Source organism: Balaenoptera acutorostrata, chromosome 11, assembly GCF_949987535.1.
Source record: "Balaenoptera acutorostrata chromosome 11, mBalAcu1.1, whole genome shotgun sequence".
In the NCBI taxonomy this organism is placed as follows: domain Eukaryota; kingdom Metazoa; phylum Chordata; class Mammalia; order Artiodactyla; family Balaenopteridae; genus Balaenoptera; species Balaenoptera acutorostrata.
In genome coordinates, this window is record NC_080074.1 from 48,008,242 (window position 1) to 48,023,664 (window position 15,423).

At 39.0% G+C, this 15,423-nt stretch overlaps 1 protein-coding gene across 1 annotated transcript in view; it reads right to left on the reverse strand.

The window, feature by feature from the left end:
- Positions 1-1,190: 1,190 nt before the first annotated feature.
- The window catches only part of KCNMB4 (potassium calcium-activated channel subfamily M regulatory beta subunit 4), a 69,608-nt gene continuing 55,375 nt past the window's right edge, over positions 1,191-15,423 (reverse strand). The window contains exon 3 of the mRNA XM_007195022.2: positions 1,191-4,518. Within this exon, the coding sequence (XP_007195084.1) occupies positions 4,350-4,518 (169 nt within the window). The 3' untranslated portion in view covers positions 1,191-4,349. The remainder of the gene's footprint in view (positions 4,519-15,423) is intronic.

Here is a 15,423-nt window from a genome sequence, read left to right on the forward strand (position 1 = left end):
TAGGAAAAGTCAATATTTAAGCTCAGACCTGATGAATTAGAACCAGATTTACAAATATGGTGAAAGGAGAGGCCCAAGCCATGGGACGGGACCATGGAGAGTACAGTGCCTCTGAACTGTACAGCATGTATCAGGAATGCTGAGATATTAGGAAAATGTTGTTATAATGGATTGATATATTTCAGTAATTTTTCAAAAGGACAAATTATCTGAGCCAGGTAAACGGTTCCTTATCCATGTTGTTTGGTAATATTTTGTCCCATTACTTATTGTCATTGCATTGTCTGCCCATCACTACACTTGAGAAAGAGACCTAAGAATGCATCAGAGCTATCGCAAATACATTCAGAGCTCAAAACAGGTAAGGGCAGGAGATAATAGATCTGGGAATCACCAGCTGAGATCATCAGATGAGACCATTCAGAAAAAGGCAATGTAAATTTTATCCCCATCATAACAAAAGTCTAAAATATGTGGCTTTGCCTTGTTGCCAGGCGGCAAGGAAATAGATACTGCAAGATGGAAAACTAGAGACCCTTGTTATGCTTTGACTAACCATTAGGTAAAACTGGCACTAGCAACTTGAAAGGCAGACATGTAGCTATGGGGAAAGTAGTTAGAAAAAAGCAGAGCTATGATGTTTTTTATAGTGAGGAACCGTGAAAAACAGTGAAACAAGAAAAACTAGTTACAACTAGGTAACTCAGCTTTGTTACAAGAGCTGGGCCTATATATCCTGTAGCCCTATGGCTTCTATACTCCAAACAGCAGATTATTATGCAGTCTTTCTCAAAAGTCTCCATTAAGTATTACTGACTGGACAATGGAAGTCAGTTGAGCAGAAAAGACCAGCTAAAGGGCACTGCATTCTTACTTAAACCCACTTTTCTAGAAGGCTTCAAAGTGGCTGCCACTCGATTGAGGGCTGGAGATACAGGCCAAGCACAGACACAGTAAATAAGATGCTGCTGCCTTAAGAACTACTGATATAATGAGAGTAGCCCTCTGGCTGTGGAAACTTTCATCTGAACTAACAAAACTGAAAGCAAAAAGACCAAAAACCATGTTTTGATGAAATTTTATCACCAATGTGGTAAGCACCCCTCAGAGGCCAGATGGACCCTGTTACCTAAAATTTGGTTTGGATGTTGAGACTAATAACCACACACACATCAAGAGGGTATGAAAAGGTTTATTATTCACATAATGAATGACACTTTCTGGGAGAGTGGGGCAGTTCCCGAGTAGATCCAAAAATGACTTGACTGGCTTGGCTTTTATTATTCTTAGGGTGTGGGGCAGGGAGAGGTTTCCTGCGAGCAGGCCAGGGCTTGTGTGGTTTAAACTTCCCACCCAGTCCAAAGCAGGGGTTACCCAGGCTCTCTAATCAGCTTGCCCAGATGTGGAACAGAAGGGGAAAGGGAATGGGGAGCAGAAAGGAAAAGCTGTTATCAGTCAAACATCGAAAATGGAGTCAGACTCCGTACAACAGTCAATTAAACAACAATCCTATAAACTATAAAAATCTACATTTGTTCAGTCTCTAAAGAAATCTAGGTCTACCAATCTCCACCAGCAGGCCGGGGCCTGCAAAAGCTGTGATGCCTCCCAAAAGTTTCGTACGTGGCTACGTAATCTGAAGAGCAAGAGTTTCCTGGAAGTCAATTAGAGGCCACAGAAGGCAGTGGACAAGGGAGTTCCTCCCAGAGAGCAAAGTCTAACCAAGGACTGTAGATCCTGCCAGGGCAAGAGATCTTTATCATCTCTGCTCAGATTTTCATCATGGCTCCGGCCATGGACAGCTGCCCATCATTCCTGTCTTTTACTGTAGTATTCACTCTCTCCTTTTTCTTTTTCCCCAGAGTTTTAGTAGGACATATGTCCATCTAGCAGGAGATAACATGTTCCAGCAGTCCTTGAAGCTAGGTATAGTTACGTAGTCAGTATTCATGAATGGATTATGAGCACAGTGATGGGTGGAACTTCCTTGAAAGGAAATAGCTAGCTCCCAAATTCCTCTCTTTTCACAGGCTACAAATTGGCTGTGCTTCTTTGAGCCAGCTTTGACTATGGGAAGAATAACACATTTGGTAATGAGAGGACAACAAGGTAGACAAATTCTGGATCCCTTGATTACCTTATGAAACAGAGGCTGCCCTCCCTGTCCTGGACTTCTCAACTACCTCTGGATTGCTATATGAGGAAGAAATCAACTCCTATCTTACATGAGTCATCATATTTTGGGGTTTCTGTTCCAGCAGCTTATACCATTTCCTTGCTTATACAAAAAAGAAAATGAAAATATTAAGAAGTTAAACTTCTTTACCTTCTATGATCTTAAAAATGTCTCCTTGTTCCTTCAAATTCTATCTTTAATGGTAAGTATAATAAAGAACCTCAAATTTAACTGGCTACAAGCAAGGAAGACCTTAAAACTATATGTGACCTCAGTCATTCAGCATGCTTCTCCTTTTTTCCAAAAAATCAGCCTACAGAATATAATCAGGTATACTCTTTGAGCCTAAATGGAAGCATTTAGTTAATATAAATGGATGAGTAAAAAACTGGTAAATAAAAACTCATCAATATATATCACCTTCCCTTTTTACCAACACAAATGTTGATGTACTATTTTTATCTACTCCCTGTAATCACTTAATCACAGATTATTGGGTTAAGATAAAAATGGATAAAGTAGACTTTATCTCTCAGAATGTGATGCAAAGATGACTTTCTCTGATTCCCAGTTTCGTGTTACTCTGTGCTTCAGAATGGTTCACTGTGTTGCTAAGACAACAGGGATGCTGCAACAGAAAACTGGGATTGAAGTCAAGGCACTGTAGCTGCCTCAAAGGATGTCATAAATAGTGTGTTCAAGGCCTTTTTCACAGTGAAATCTGTAACACTTGAATTGGAAGAAAAATATCATCCAACACCCTAGTCTTCCACAGAAGACAACGGCTCACTCAATTACTTGCGTTCTAAAATTAAGAAAACATTGGTATGTGGACTAAAGTCAGGAAATCATCATTCCACTAATACGTATCTTTCTTAGAATGCTGCACAAATAACTGAGGGAAGCTTGTCCTTAAATTCCAATTTGCCTTTATTCTAATAGAAGCATGTCTGAAGAATACTAGAAGAAAGCAAAAAGAGATTATGTTGTCACTTTTTCCTTGACCAAAAATGTACATCTCATCTAAACAAAGGTTTGATTCCACATGGTAAATAAATAGGGTAGGTTTGATATTCACTGAGACCTGTGATTGATATTTGGAATCTGAGTTTATGAACAGATGCAAATAAGTATGGTCTCCTCAATGAACTTTTGATAAAGGCACAGAGAGCTCATCAGCAAAGTGATGTGAGCTGGCTTGCATCTCCAGGTGTGTCCAAGCAAGCAAAACAACTGCAGCAATATTTTCATTTTAATACTGAAAACATCAAAGCAAGGACAAAGAAAATATAATAAAATGTTTACCTGATTTTGACTATTTTTTTTTCTGACCTAAAAGAAAAAAGAAATGAAAATAGCATTTAACTAAGCTGAAAAGTGTCCTTCACATCATGTACATTCTATTGCACAGAGATAAAATCCATCAAAAATAACCTGAACAGAGGAATAAAGAGGCACAGTGCTCTTGGAGCTAGGACAGGCCTTGTTCAGAATCATCTCCCTCTCTTAAGAAATAATCTGGTGAAAAACAATGCAGAGGCAAAGGCGAATGTGGAGAATGTTTTCCCAATCTTTGAGGGTTCCTTGCTGAAGAGTCACAGGAGTGACTGGAGTCTGAGTTAACAGTGCAGTTTTCCTTTTTCAAGCAGGAGTCAAAAGGTACTCTTTACTAGTGGAAACTGGGGATTACATTGTGAGGTCAAGACTTGTGCAGGAATTCCTGTCTCCAAGTAAAAGTTTAATCTAGCAAAATCAAATGAAACCCGTAAGACCCTTTTTTAAAACCCTGGTGTTCTAAGCATAAAAAAGGAAATAGAAAAGAACACAGACCACTCTCTTTTAATAATTTTAAGTAGCATAAATCATAATGCTTTGTATTCTACACTGTACAATTATATACTGTTACTTCCCAAAGAAAATTAACTTCTATTGGATTTTCTGAAACAGATTCTCCATACAGCTTGACCCTTTAGCCATCGCTACGATACATGGAAAACAATCTATGAGGTCCCAAGTCTTCTGGTTGTGCCCGTTTCTGCTATCATTGAGGGGGAGCCTCTCAGAGACCTCTCACAGCCCCTTCCATCTCCTGCGCCAGGAAGCAGGCTCTGCAGGTAGATGTGTGCAGATGAGTGCAGCTTCTGTGCTTTGCTTCCCATAAGCCGACTCCCCTTTAAGAGAACTTGCGCTTCTTCATGGCTTCTGCCTTGACTGCCAGGCTCTTGGCACAGATGGTCAGGACCACAATGAGAACGCCCACCACAAATGTCACCAGGGGCCAGAGGAAGCAATGCAGGAGGACAATCTCATCATGCGTGCGATGCAGGAGCACATCATCTGGTCTGCAAGACAGTGGAGAATAGGAAAGAAAGAGTGGTCAACTGCCTTGGCATGACATAACTCTTCACAGCGTGGAGCTCAACTTGCTTTCTAGCCCAAAGGGCATAACCATCATTGAAAGCAAAGACTTCACGCTGACTATAAATACTGTACTTTGTGCTTCAAATCCATTATGAAAAGTTCTGAGGTCTTGAATCAAGTAATTGATGCATATTATTTATAATGTGATTTACATGTAAAATGTCAAAAGTATAGCAATCTCTTACACTATTATTTTCCTCCATTCTAAGTTGCTTAACATATTCCACTTTCTCACGCATCTTTTAATGTCGCTGAATCAGTCTAAAAATTGCTTACAGGTTGGCACTGCCAAACAAACCCAAACCCAAATGATGTTTTGTTTTGTTTTTTACCCCTTTCACCCATTTTGCCCACTTTCCCAACCCTCCACTTCTGGCAACCACCAATCTAATCTCTGTATCTATAAGCCCAGTTGTTTGTTGTTGTTGTTTATATGTATTTATATGTTTGTATGTGATTCCACATGTAAGTAAAATCATATGACACATATAAGTGAAATCATATGACATTTGTCTTTCTCTATCTGACTTATTTCACTTAGCATAATATCCTCAAGGTCCATCCATGTTGTCACAAATGGCAAGATTTTGTTCTTTTTTTATGGTTGAATATATTCCATTATACATATAATATATAATTTATATGTATAATCACATTTTCTTTAGCCATTCATCCATTGTTGGACACAGGTTGTTGTCATGTCTTGGCTATTGTAAGTAATGCTGCAATAAACATGCAGGTGCATATATCTTTTCAAATTAGTGTCTTCATTTTCTTCAGATAAATACCCAGAAGTGAAATTGTTGGATCATATGGTAGTTCTAATTTTAATTTTTTGAGGAAGCTTCATACTGTTTCCATAGTGGCTGCATACATTCCCCCCAACAGTACACAAAGGTTCCCTTTTCTTCACATCTTCACCAACACTTACTATTTTGTCTTTTTGATAATAGCCATTCTGACAGGTATGAGGTTATATTTCATTGCGGTTTTGATTTGCACTTCCCTGATGATTAGTGATGTTGAGCATTTTTTCATGTACCTGCCAAATGACCTTAATTTACAAAAATAGGCAGTTAAAGTCACTATTTGAATTTAGATGGAAAGACCTATGGTGTAGTCTTCAGGTCGACTCAGCTTCACCGTGTGAAGGTTTTTAATAATGAACAGACTAGTGAATGGTTGGATTTAATGCATTTTTCCATGCTTCTGGGTAGGGTTAGCCATCATTTTAAACCACTGACCACTTTCTTGGTAAATTTTGCAAAGTCTTAGCAATATATCTCAATCTTATCAATGTGGGGCTTCTATTTGCAATTCCAACATTGGTCTCATTCACGGGAAGTGAAGATGAGATACATTCCACAAGCCATGATCTGTCATCTTTGGCCACTAGAGAGAGATCCTGGGAATTTAGCTTTCATACAAGAGGTTTACATTTTGCAAGATATTTCCATTTCAGCCACAGGAAAGTCTGTTCCATTATGCTAGAGTAGCAATGCTTCCACCAGAAAATAAAATAATGTGGAATAATCAGTCCAATTGCCCTCAAGAACATCAGAGGCTTTAGAGTACAAGAGCAGTGCATTTAACAGAGGAATGTATTCCTGAGGCGCTCTCACTAACCACAGCTCTCATAATTCAAGACCTATTTTCCCAGAAGACTGACAAAGAATGTTGGATATGTCTCTTCTACCTGTAATGCAGCCATCACGTAGCATTAATAAAAACGGTTTTGCAGACTGGCTTTGAAATTACGTAATCCTTGCCCTTTTTGGTGCATAATATCATTTCAAATCCTGCACATAAAGTGAGATTTTTATTGACATTTGATTTCAATTAAAATTTGAACTAAGTGAATGCAGAGTCATTGTAACAATTAAGCAAAAATCATCCTAGCTTGCAGAAGTTACTCCTTTTTATGAATTCCTATAGCAACACATTGTCTTCCAAACTTGTGCTACCATTAATTTGTGATATATATTAATGTGTGTATCCTTTGCTTCTGTAAGACCCTTGACTTTGCCATTGCCTGTTTATTCTGCACATAGATGGTGCTAAGTAATGGCTTGCTACTGGTGAAGGGGAAACCATCCCAATTGCAGCCTTGTTAGTCATGCAAAATTTCAACAAACTTCAAGCCTTGAATGTGAAAAAGCAGAGGCCTGGGTCCAAAAATAGTCAGGGCACAATACAGTTCTAGTCATATTTTCCAGTCTTTGAAATCCCACCTGCAGCACTGCCATGGTTCTTTCTCCAGCTACGAGAGCTCACTGCTGTCAGACCCTCTACCTACATGTGCGAGGGAAGGTGAAAGCTTCTCGGTGTGACTTTCCTCCCTCCCTTCCTTCTTACCTTTATTCCTACCTACCTTCCTTCTTACTTTTCTTTCCCCTCTCCTCCCCTCCCCTTCCTTCTTGGATTGTTCTACGCCTGCAGAATTGATTTGTACAAAGATGAACTAGATTCTTCATCAAAGGGTGAGAGTGTACAATAATGTGAATGTACTTAATACCACGGACTATATATTTATATGCGGTTAAAATGGTTTTTAAAAAGGGGGGGTTGGCAGAGGGGGACTTGAATTTTTAACACTATTTTAATGAATTTGCATGTGATTTCTATACTAACGTGTTTTACAGCTAATTTTCTAGTAAAATGCTTCAGTGAGCATCTTGTACCTTTCTTCTCTAGTCACTACTGTTGAGGCTGAATCCTCTACCACAATACAGTAGTCCCTCCCCTTATCTGTGGTTTTGCTTTCCATGGTTTCAGTTACCTCAAGTCAACTGAGGTCTGAAAATATTAAAACGGAAAATTCCAGAAGTAAAAAATTCATCAGTTTTAAAGTGTGTACCATTTTGAGCATCATGATGGAATCGGTTGTCGTCTGCTCCGTCCCACCCAGGATGTGAATCACCCCTTTGTCCAGCGTATCCTGTCTGTTAGTCACGTAGTAGCTGTCATGGTTATCAGATACTTATTATGTCATGATACTTCACTGCTTGTGTTCAAGTCACCCTTATTTTACTTAATATTGACCCCAAAGCACAAGAGCAGTGATCCTGGCAATTCACATATTCTCTTACTGTGCCTAATTTATAAATTAAAGTTTGTCACAGGTATGTATGTATAGGAAAAAACCTAGTACATGTAGGGTTCGGTACTAGTCATGGTTTGAAGCGTCCATCCACTGGGGGTCTTGGAACATATCCCCCATCTGCAGAGAAGGGGGCACTACTGTACTGTACAACTGAGCCAGGAAAATAGCCACAGATGAGGGGGGTTGGAACCATTATACATATTTTCTGAAACACAGCTTGAAGAACATTTACTAAAAAAGAATGTGAGTAAAAGGAGGAGAGAAAATAATAACTGGAAAATGGTGGACCCAGATATTTGTTTTATTTAGAAACTGCTTGGCATTCCACACCCAAAAAAGCCCTTGGGGCAAAATTTGATTTTAATATTTCAAATGACAAAACGACGTCATTCACTTGAGTTAGCCATGTTGAATTTGTAATCGCTTCAAAAGCCTTCTTTGAGGTAGAAATATTATATAAACATGTACACGGTTTCTTTAAAAATAACTAGTGTCTGTTTCCATTTCATATGGTTCTAAGATGCCCCACAGTCTCCTTCGATGGGAAGGAAGGGTACAGAATATGCCGCTTTGACATAAGGATTATTTTGAACTGAAGGCAACTGAGAAGCAGCAGCTTCAAAGAGAGCTCTTCACACTTCTCCTGTTTGCCTAAAAGCAGGACATAAATTTGTAAAGACAGTCCTCCTCCTTTCTCTTCCTGGAAGGACGGAAGTTAATCACTGGAGACAACTCTATACCCTAATAGCCCAGAGATGGCGCCAGAGGAAAAACAAACTTTATTAACTCAGCACTTACCTTCCATTAGTTCCGCATATATTTACCTTCCTACAATATACTGCCCTAGAAACTCAAGGTCCTTTTCCTTCATCTTGTCACTCCTCTAACAATTTATTGCTTTTTTTTTAAAAAAAAGATGGCATAAGCCCAAGTTCTAACCACCTCTTTGAGTTGCTCACCACTGAGTGCTCTCATGTGTATGCAGGGTGCACATGTTAATAAACGGCTCTGTTTTTCTCTTGGTAATCAGTCTTTTGTCAATCTACTTTACAGGGCCCAGGGCAATGAACCTAAGAGGGGTAGAAGGAAAAAGAGTTTTTCCTCCCCTATAGGAAAAAACTTATTTCTCTGCAGAGTAATGCTTAAGTCCATCATTCAGTCATAGGATTTACTGAGATAATCTCTAAATTGTCCTTGTGAAATAATTAAAATCTGGCTCTTTCAAACTGGGACTTTAGTGCCATAATTGAAGGGAACGCCCCACCTCCGCCTCAGCTTCCTGCAATTTTACCAGGCAGATTTCACATGGGTTAGCAAAAATTATTCCCAAAGGGGTTTAGACTTAGAATGCAGTTTTCCATAATTCCGTAATGGTGGGACTAAAGAGAAACTTTTAAAAAAAGAATCACTGTTTTCAGCATTTGGCAAACTAGATAAATGGCCTGATGAGATCTGAATATTATGTATTAAAATCAGGATGGTGATGAGGATGTAGGCAATAAGCAACAAACAAACAAACAAAAAAGGAAGATTACTTTGTATCTGAGGACTTCAAAGAAGTAAGCAAGAGATTTGTTTGGGGTTGTGTAGAAACACTTTTAAGCCCTGAGGAGGGATGCGTACAAATATCATAAAACAAGAGTAAGTGCTGTCTGTGGGTTCCCTTAAAAATACTTTCCTAAGGGTTGGACTTACCCTGAGTTGAGCTTTGAAAGTATATTGTGGACTTCCCCGGTGGCGCAGTGGTTAAGAATCTGCCTGCCAGTGCTGGGGACACGGGTTCAAGCCCTGGTCCGGGAAGATCCCACATGCTGCAGAGCAACTAAGCCCATGCACCACAACTACTGAGCCTGCACTCTAGAGCCTGTGAGCCACAACTACTGAGCCCGCGTGCCACAACTACTGAAGCCTGCACACCTAGAGCCCCTGCTCCACAGCAAGAGAAGCCACTGCAATGAGAAGCCTGTGCACTGCAACGAAGAGTAGCCCATGCTCGCTGCAACTAGAGAAACCCTGCACACAGCAACGAAGAACCAATGTAGCCAAAAATAAATAAATAAAATAAATATATTTATTTTAAAAAAAAGAAAGCATATTGTGATAACAGTAGCCAGAGTTTTTAAGTGCTTACTACCCTCCAAGTACTCTGGTAGAACATTTAATCTCTCTTGATCCTTAAAATAACCCTGTGCTGGAAGAATGTTTGTCATTTTATAAGCAAAGAAACTGAGGCAAAGAGAGATTAGTTTTCCCAAGATTACACAACTTAAAATAATGATCTGAAACCCTATGAGTATGATTTTTAAACCTGTACTATTTACTCCTCAGCCAGCTTTTCTCAAATTTGAATCACCTCTGCTGTTTGCCGTAATGCAACCTCCTGGGTTTCAACCCCTGGTTCACTATATCAGAATTGGAGGTTGTGGTATCCAGAAATCTGCATTTTTGAGAAGCTCTTGGGTGACTCTAAAACATAATAAAGTTTAGTAAGCACTGTGAAAAATTCAAGTAGTTAAAAAAAAATGTGCACTGCATGAAAGTACCCTGGGATAAGACAGGAGGGGAGCAGGGGGCTGGTAATGGGAGCAGGGATAGGGGGTGGAAATACAGACCTGAACGCTAGATTTGCCCAGGGGGGGCCTTTGTCCTAGTTGGTAAAAAGGCACTCCATAGGCTAGCAGCAGACCTAGCTATAGCAGACGAGAAGATAAAGATTTGTTGTGTATCATCCTCAATATAAAAAATAGATTCCCTTTGACTTTGTCTCACCAAAGGAGATTTCTTCTACCTCACAATGCTTGTTCTGATGGCTAACAGGGAGAGGAAATGGAGACCTATTTTTTTAATGGACTGGAAAATTTCTTAAACTCATCTTAACCAGTTCGTGTAAAAATCTGAACTGCATTATAATTTACCAGTATCGCATGATGGTAATTGTACCTATCAAAAGACAAGATGATCTCCTTCAAAGATCCTATAGGAAACAGAAATCTTTCTAGATTTATTATCACAGGTGCTTCTTATCTGAGCAGAGAAATTTCCTTTTCATGCTAGAAAGTTAAAATTTTGGCCCATCTCTAGCAAGACTATAATGACTTTTTTGTGCCAACCAGACCTCTCATGCTTTGTCTTATTTTCTTCACACATTTCTAATTTATTTCACCTTGCAAAATTCTGTCAATCTTTAGAGCACTCATTAAACCCTTTTAGAACAGGCGTGTGTCAATTATGTACATTTACACATCAGGCATACAATAAACACTGGAAACTTTTTTAATTGTCAAGCTTTACCCATATTTCTATGAGGAAGAATATGCTGTATCATTACTGGAAATTGCACTTATGTGTTTTGATGAAATCTCATTTTAAAGTCTATAAATGCCTCGTCATGATCACAATCATAAAATAATTCTGCAGGCATAATATCAGTCCAATATGCCAGGCCTCTGGTATAGCAGCATAGCCAAATGACATAAAAAAGGTAATGATTTCATCCTCTGAACCTTCTGAATAGGTGCTATCTATTCCTGCTCTAAATCTTGTTTATTATTTGTAGCATGACCTACTTTTAAAAAGAATCTGAAATAGATAAAAATAAAAACAAAAAACTTAAGTACAGGGGGGTTCCCTGGTGGCGCAGTGGTTGAGAGTTTGCCTGCCGGTGCGGGGGACACGGGTTCGAGCCCTGGTCTGGGAGGATCCCCCATGCCGCGGAGCGGCTAGGCCCGTGAGCCACAATTACTGAGCCTGCGCGTCTGGAGCCTGTGCTCCACAGCAAGAGAGGCCGCGATAATGACAGGTCCGCGCACCGCGATGAAGAGTGGTCCCCGCTTGCCGCAACTAGAGAGAGCCCTCACACAGAAATGAAGACCCAACACAGCCATAAATAAAATAAATAAATAAATAAATATTTTTTAAAAAAAAACCTTAAGTACAATAAAATCCTTAAACTGACGGTAAAGAATAAGTACAATGTAATTAGGATGGGGATAATATAGAAATCCCAGGCTAAGAAAAGCTCCTACCTTAAGCGTAAGTGCAACTTACCTCTGAGCTTCCCAGTGCCCAAGGAAAAAAAGAACAGAGATGAGTTACACAGCTGCCTTATAAAAAAAGGAAGCATGCCAATTCACCAGATCAAACTTTTTGCTAGGGCTAAACTCCATAAATTAGGTTGTATGCGCTTTTACATAAAGCAATCTGTATAACACATTTAAAGGCCCTTAATAGCAGTTTTACAAAGCTGGTTAATGAAACCATGTGAGCGGTTTTCAAATACTGATTCCAAGGTCTCAGTCCTACTGAGGTCTTAAGTAAGTTTTTCAGGCAAGGCTGACGATTACTCACATCTGGGAATACCTGACCTAAACAATGCTTTTTATTTTTTTCCCAGCTTTACTGAGCTATAATTGACATACAACAAACTGCATGCACTTAAAGTATACAATTTGATGAGTTTGACACATGTATACACTTGTGAAACCATCATCATAATGAAGACGGTAAACATGTCCATCACCGCAAAAGTTTCTTTGTACTCCCTTGTAATCCCTCTCTGTCACTCATGTCCGCAGTCCTACCAACAATGCTTTTTAAATATCAAATGTATCAGCCCAGTTTTTCACAATAACTGAAGAGCAAATCGTTCAAGACTGAAATCACTGAGGCGCAGTCTCTGCTATTGGTTGAAAGGAGAGTCTTCTGTCAGGTTAGATTCTGACGTGGAAGTGACAAAATACCTCAGGCAGATAACTTTGCCTGGAGTCGGGCTTCAGACAGCTCTTGAAAGTTTTCAGCAAGACTCTATGCTACGCACTTTCTAGAAGGAGACTGAATTAAAATGCACCCTATGAAGAAACTGACTTGATCTACTGACATGATTTTTAAAAGATTTTTTTTCTATGGACAGATGCTGAAGATTAGCTGATAAAAACATTGAATTGGTTTTGGCATAATTGAGCTGTCCTTACTGAGAGTAATTAACTAATGTGTTTGTTTAGTTGCTGTTTGAAGCAATCATAAGAACTTGCCAAGAGAGGAGAAAAGTATGTTTATCTTCTTATAGGATCACAGGAAAGCACCTAACAGCTAATCTAGTTATCAAGTTATTTCTATAAATTACAGTAGGAAACAGGGACCAGAACACAGAGACCCTTTGCAGTATTCTTTATGGTGATTTGCTCTATGGTGAGCCCATTTTTATCCACATGAGTTCAACAGTGATATTGTGATAAGGGCTTTTACAAGCTTGGGAGGTATTCTATCAACATCATGGCTTTGCTCCATAGATGGCACCTATCTGTGGATGAAAGGCTGATTATAGGTCTATAAATGTTATAAACATCCTTACATTTTCTTAACTATTTTCTCCAATTAGGTGAACTCAGAGTAGTAATGTTTAATTGTATAAGCGTTGTTCCTCAAGCTTGCCTGTTCTTCATGGAGGAAATTAAATCGAGCCCCAAACTTGCAGTTTCCAGAAAGAGAAATTTGCATTGAGCAAAACTGGCAGGTATGATATTTGGAGCAATAAAGGGTTAAATTAATTATAAATAGGAAAGATTATACTTTAAGTCCACCTTGATGGAAAGTTCTAAGTCTTGGAAGTGTAGGACAGTATTTCAGAACATGAACTTGAGTTAGACGAACCTGGGTTTAAATATGGGCTTTACAACTTGCTAACTATACATGATCTAAAGAAAAATACTTAATCCCGGAGTCCTAATCTTTCATCTGTAAAATGGGGATAATAATACCTACGTTATAGGGTTCCCCTGAGGAGTAAATGAGATAATGCATGCAAGGTGTGTAGGCAGATGGCTTCCTAATAGTGAGTGTTCAATATTCCATAAGGAGTGGTAATGTTAATGACTGTCATTACAAATTTGGGGCTCACAACTCAGAAAACGATTTTAAAATGTTGGCAGTAACATATCTCCTACAAATGTCTTCTTCAGTCTAAGACTGCCAGGCTGAAGTCATAGGAAATTCTTTTGATCAAATTAAAATTCCCTTTGGTATAGATATCCTCATTCCCCTCAGCCTCCTTTGCCCCTTGTAGCCATCATTCCAGTCCTTTGTGGGGGGCTTAAAGGTAACAGTGTTAAGAAAGAGAATAGGTTTAACAAGCTAACGATTACAGTTGCCCCCGAACAACTTGGGGGTTAGGGGGACCGGACCAATCTCCACACAGTCAAAAATCTGCATATAACTTTACAGTTAGCCATTCGTATCCCAAGTTCTGCATCCATGGATTCAACCAACCTCAATACTATGGTACCATAGTATTTATCAAAAAAAAGCCCATGTATAAGTGGACCTGTGCAGTTCAAACATGTGTTGTTTAAGGGTCAACTGTACTTTCAATTCTAACATATGCACCTCGGATAGAGACAAGCAAGGGGAAAAAAATCAATAACACTAGTCCCTTGACTAGGAACACACATATCCCCTAAATTTATCCCAAGCCATCATTTAGCAACATTAAATTATTATAGTGGTTGGGCTTATTTAGCAAACATTTTCCTACTGATTAGGATGGTTGTCTCTACAGATGCAGCCCAGACAAGCAACTGTCTCAACCCAGCTCTTCTAAAGCAAAGGCCTGGGAAAACCATGGCAGCTTTGTGCTCCCAGAGTAAAAAACTTCTTTTAAGTTCTTATCCACACTGTGTAGTAATTATTTTCTATACATCTGTCTGTTTCCCCAGCCTGAGTCTAAGAGCCCTGAGGTTATGGGCCCATTATGGATAATCCCTGCCTGAGAAAATCTCTCCTGAGTTGTCAGGAAAAAAAGAGGGATTATTGCCAAGACCTGAAAACCAGGAAGATGCTTACGACTTTTTGTCTTTAAAAAAGGCAAATCAATGAATCGATTTTACCCTAGATTCAGCTTGGCATAATTACAAATCCTGTTTTTGTTCCATTAAAAAAATGGAAAAAAATTTTAAACTATCTAGATAGTCTCTAAGGCAGACCTAAGACTGCATTAAATTTGCATGAAATCCTTTCCTCTTCCACCCACCTCTGTGAGCTGCTCAGGAAGAGTCACCTGTATCCGTGACTGTGACTGCTGGAGAGCACGACTTTCAGCTCCCTGGCGGCATCAAAGAAGAGGAGGATTTTGTAAAGTGGATGACAGTTTTGACCCAGCAATTCCTCTGAGTTTTTCTTAAGAGAAGCTGTTCTTCGGGGTAATTTGGTTTGTGGGTCTCTGAGTTACCAGGTAAGTTATTTATTTCACATAGGGTTGTAAGTGTTTTCTGGGCAAAATGCTTAAATTTAAGGTTTAAACAGAAATAAACTAGAGAAAAGAAGACATCTACATTCTGAGACAGATTATTCCATAATAGTTCTCACCTTGTGTACCCTACTTAGTTTTTAAAGTGAAAATCTGATAACCATTTTAAATCAGTGGGAAAGATGGGTTGTTCAATAAATTGTGTTGGGACAATACTGATCATTTGGGGAAAAAGCATTCGTTCCTCATCTTATTCTTTCCACCAAAAAAAAAAGGAAAAAACCCAGATGGATCAGAAACTTAATTGTAAAAAACAAACTGTGAATGCTCTAGAAGAACACCTGAATGTTTAAAAATAACCTTGGAATGAGGAAAAAAGAAGGTCTTTGTAATGGGGTTTTTTGATATAAGTATGTCCCAAATAGTCTACTGGACTTACTTATACTAAGAAATTATTCACTGTTTATCAGAAATTAAAGTTTA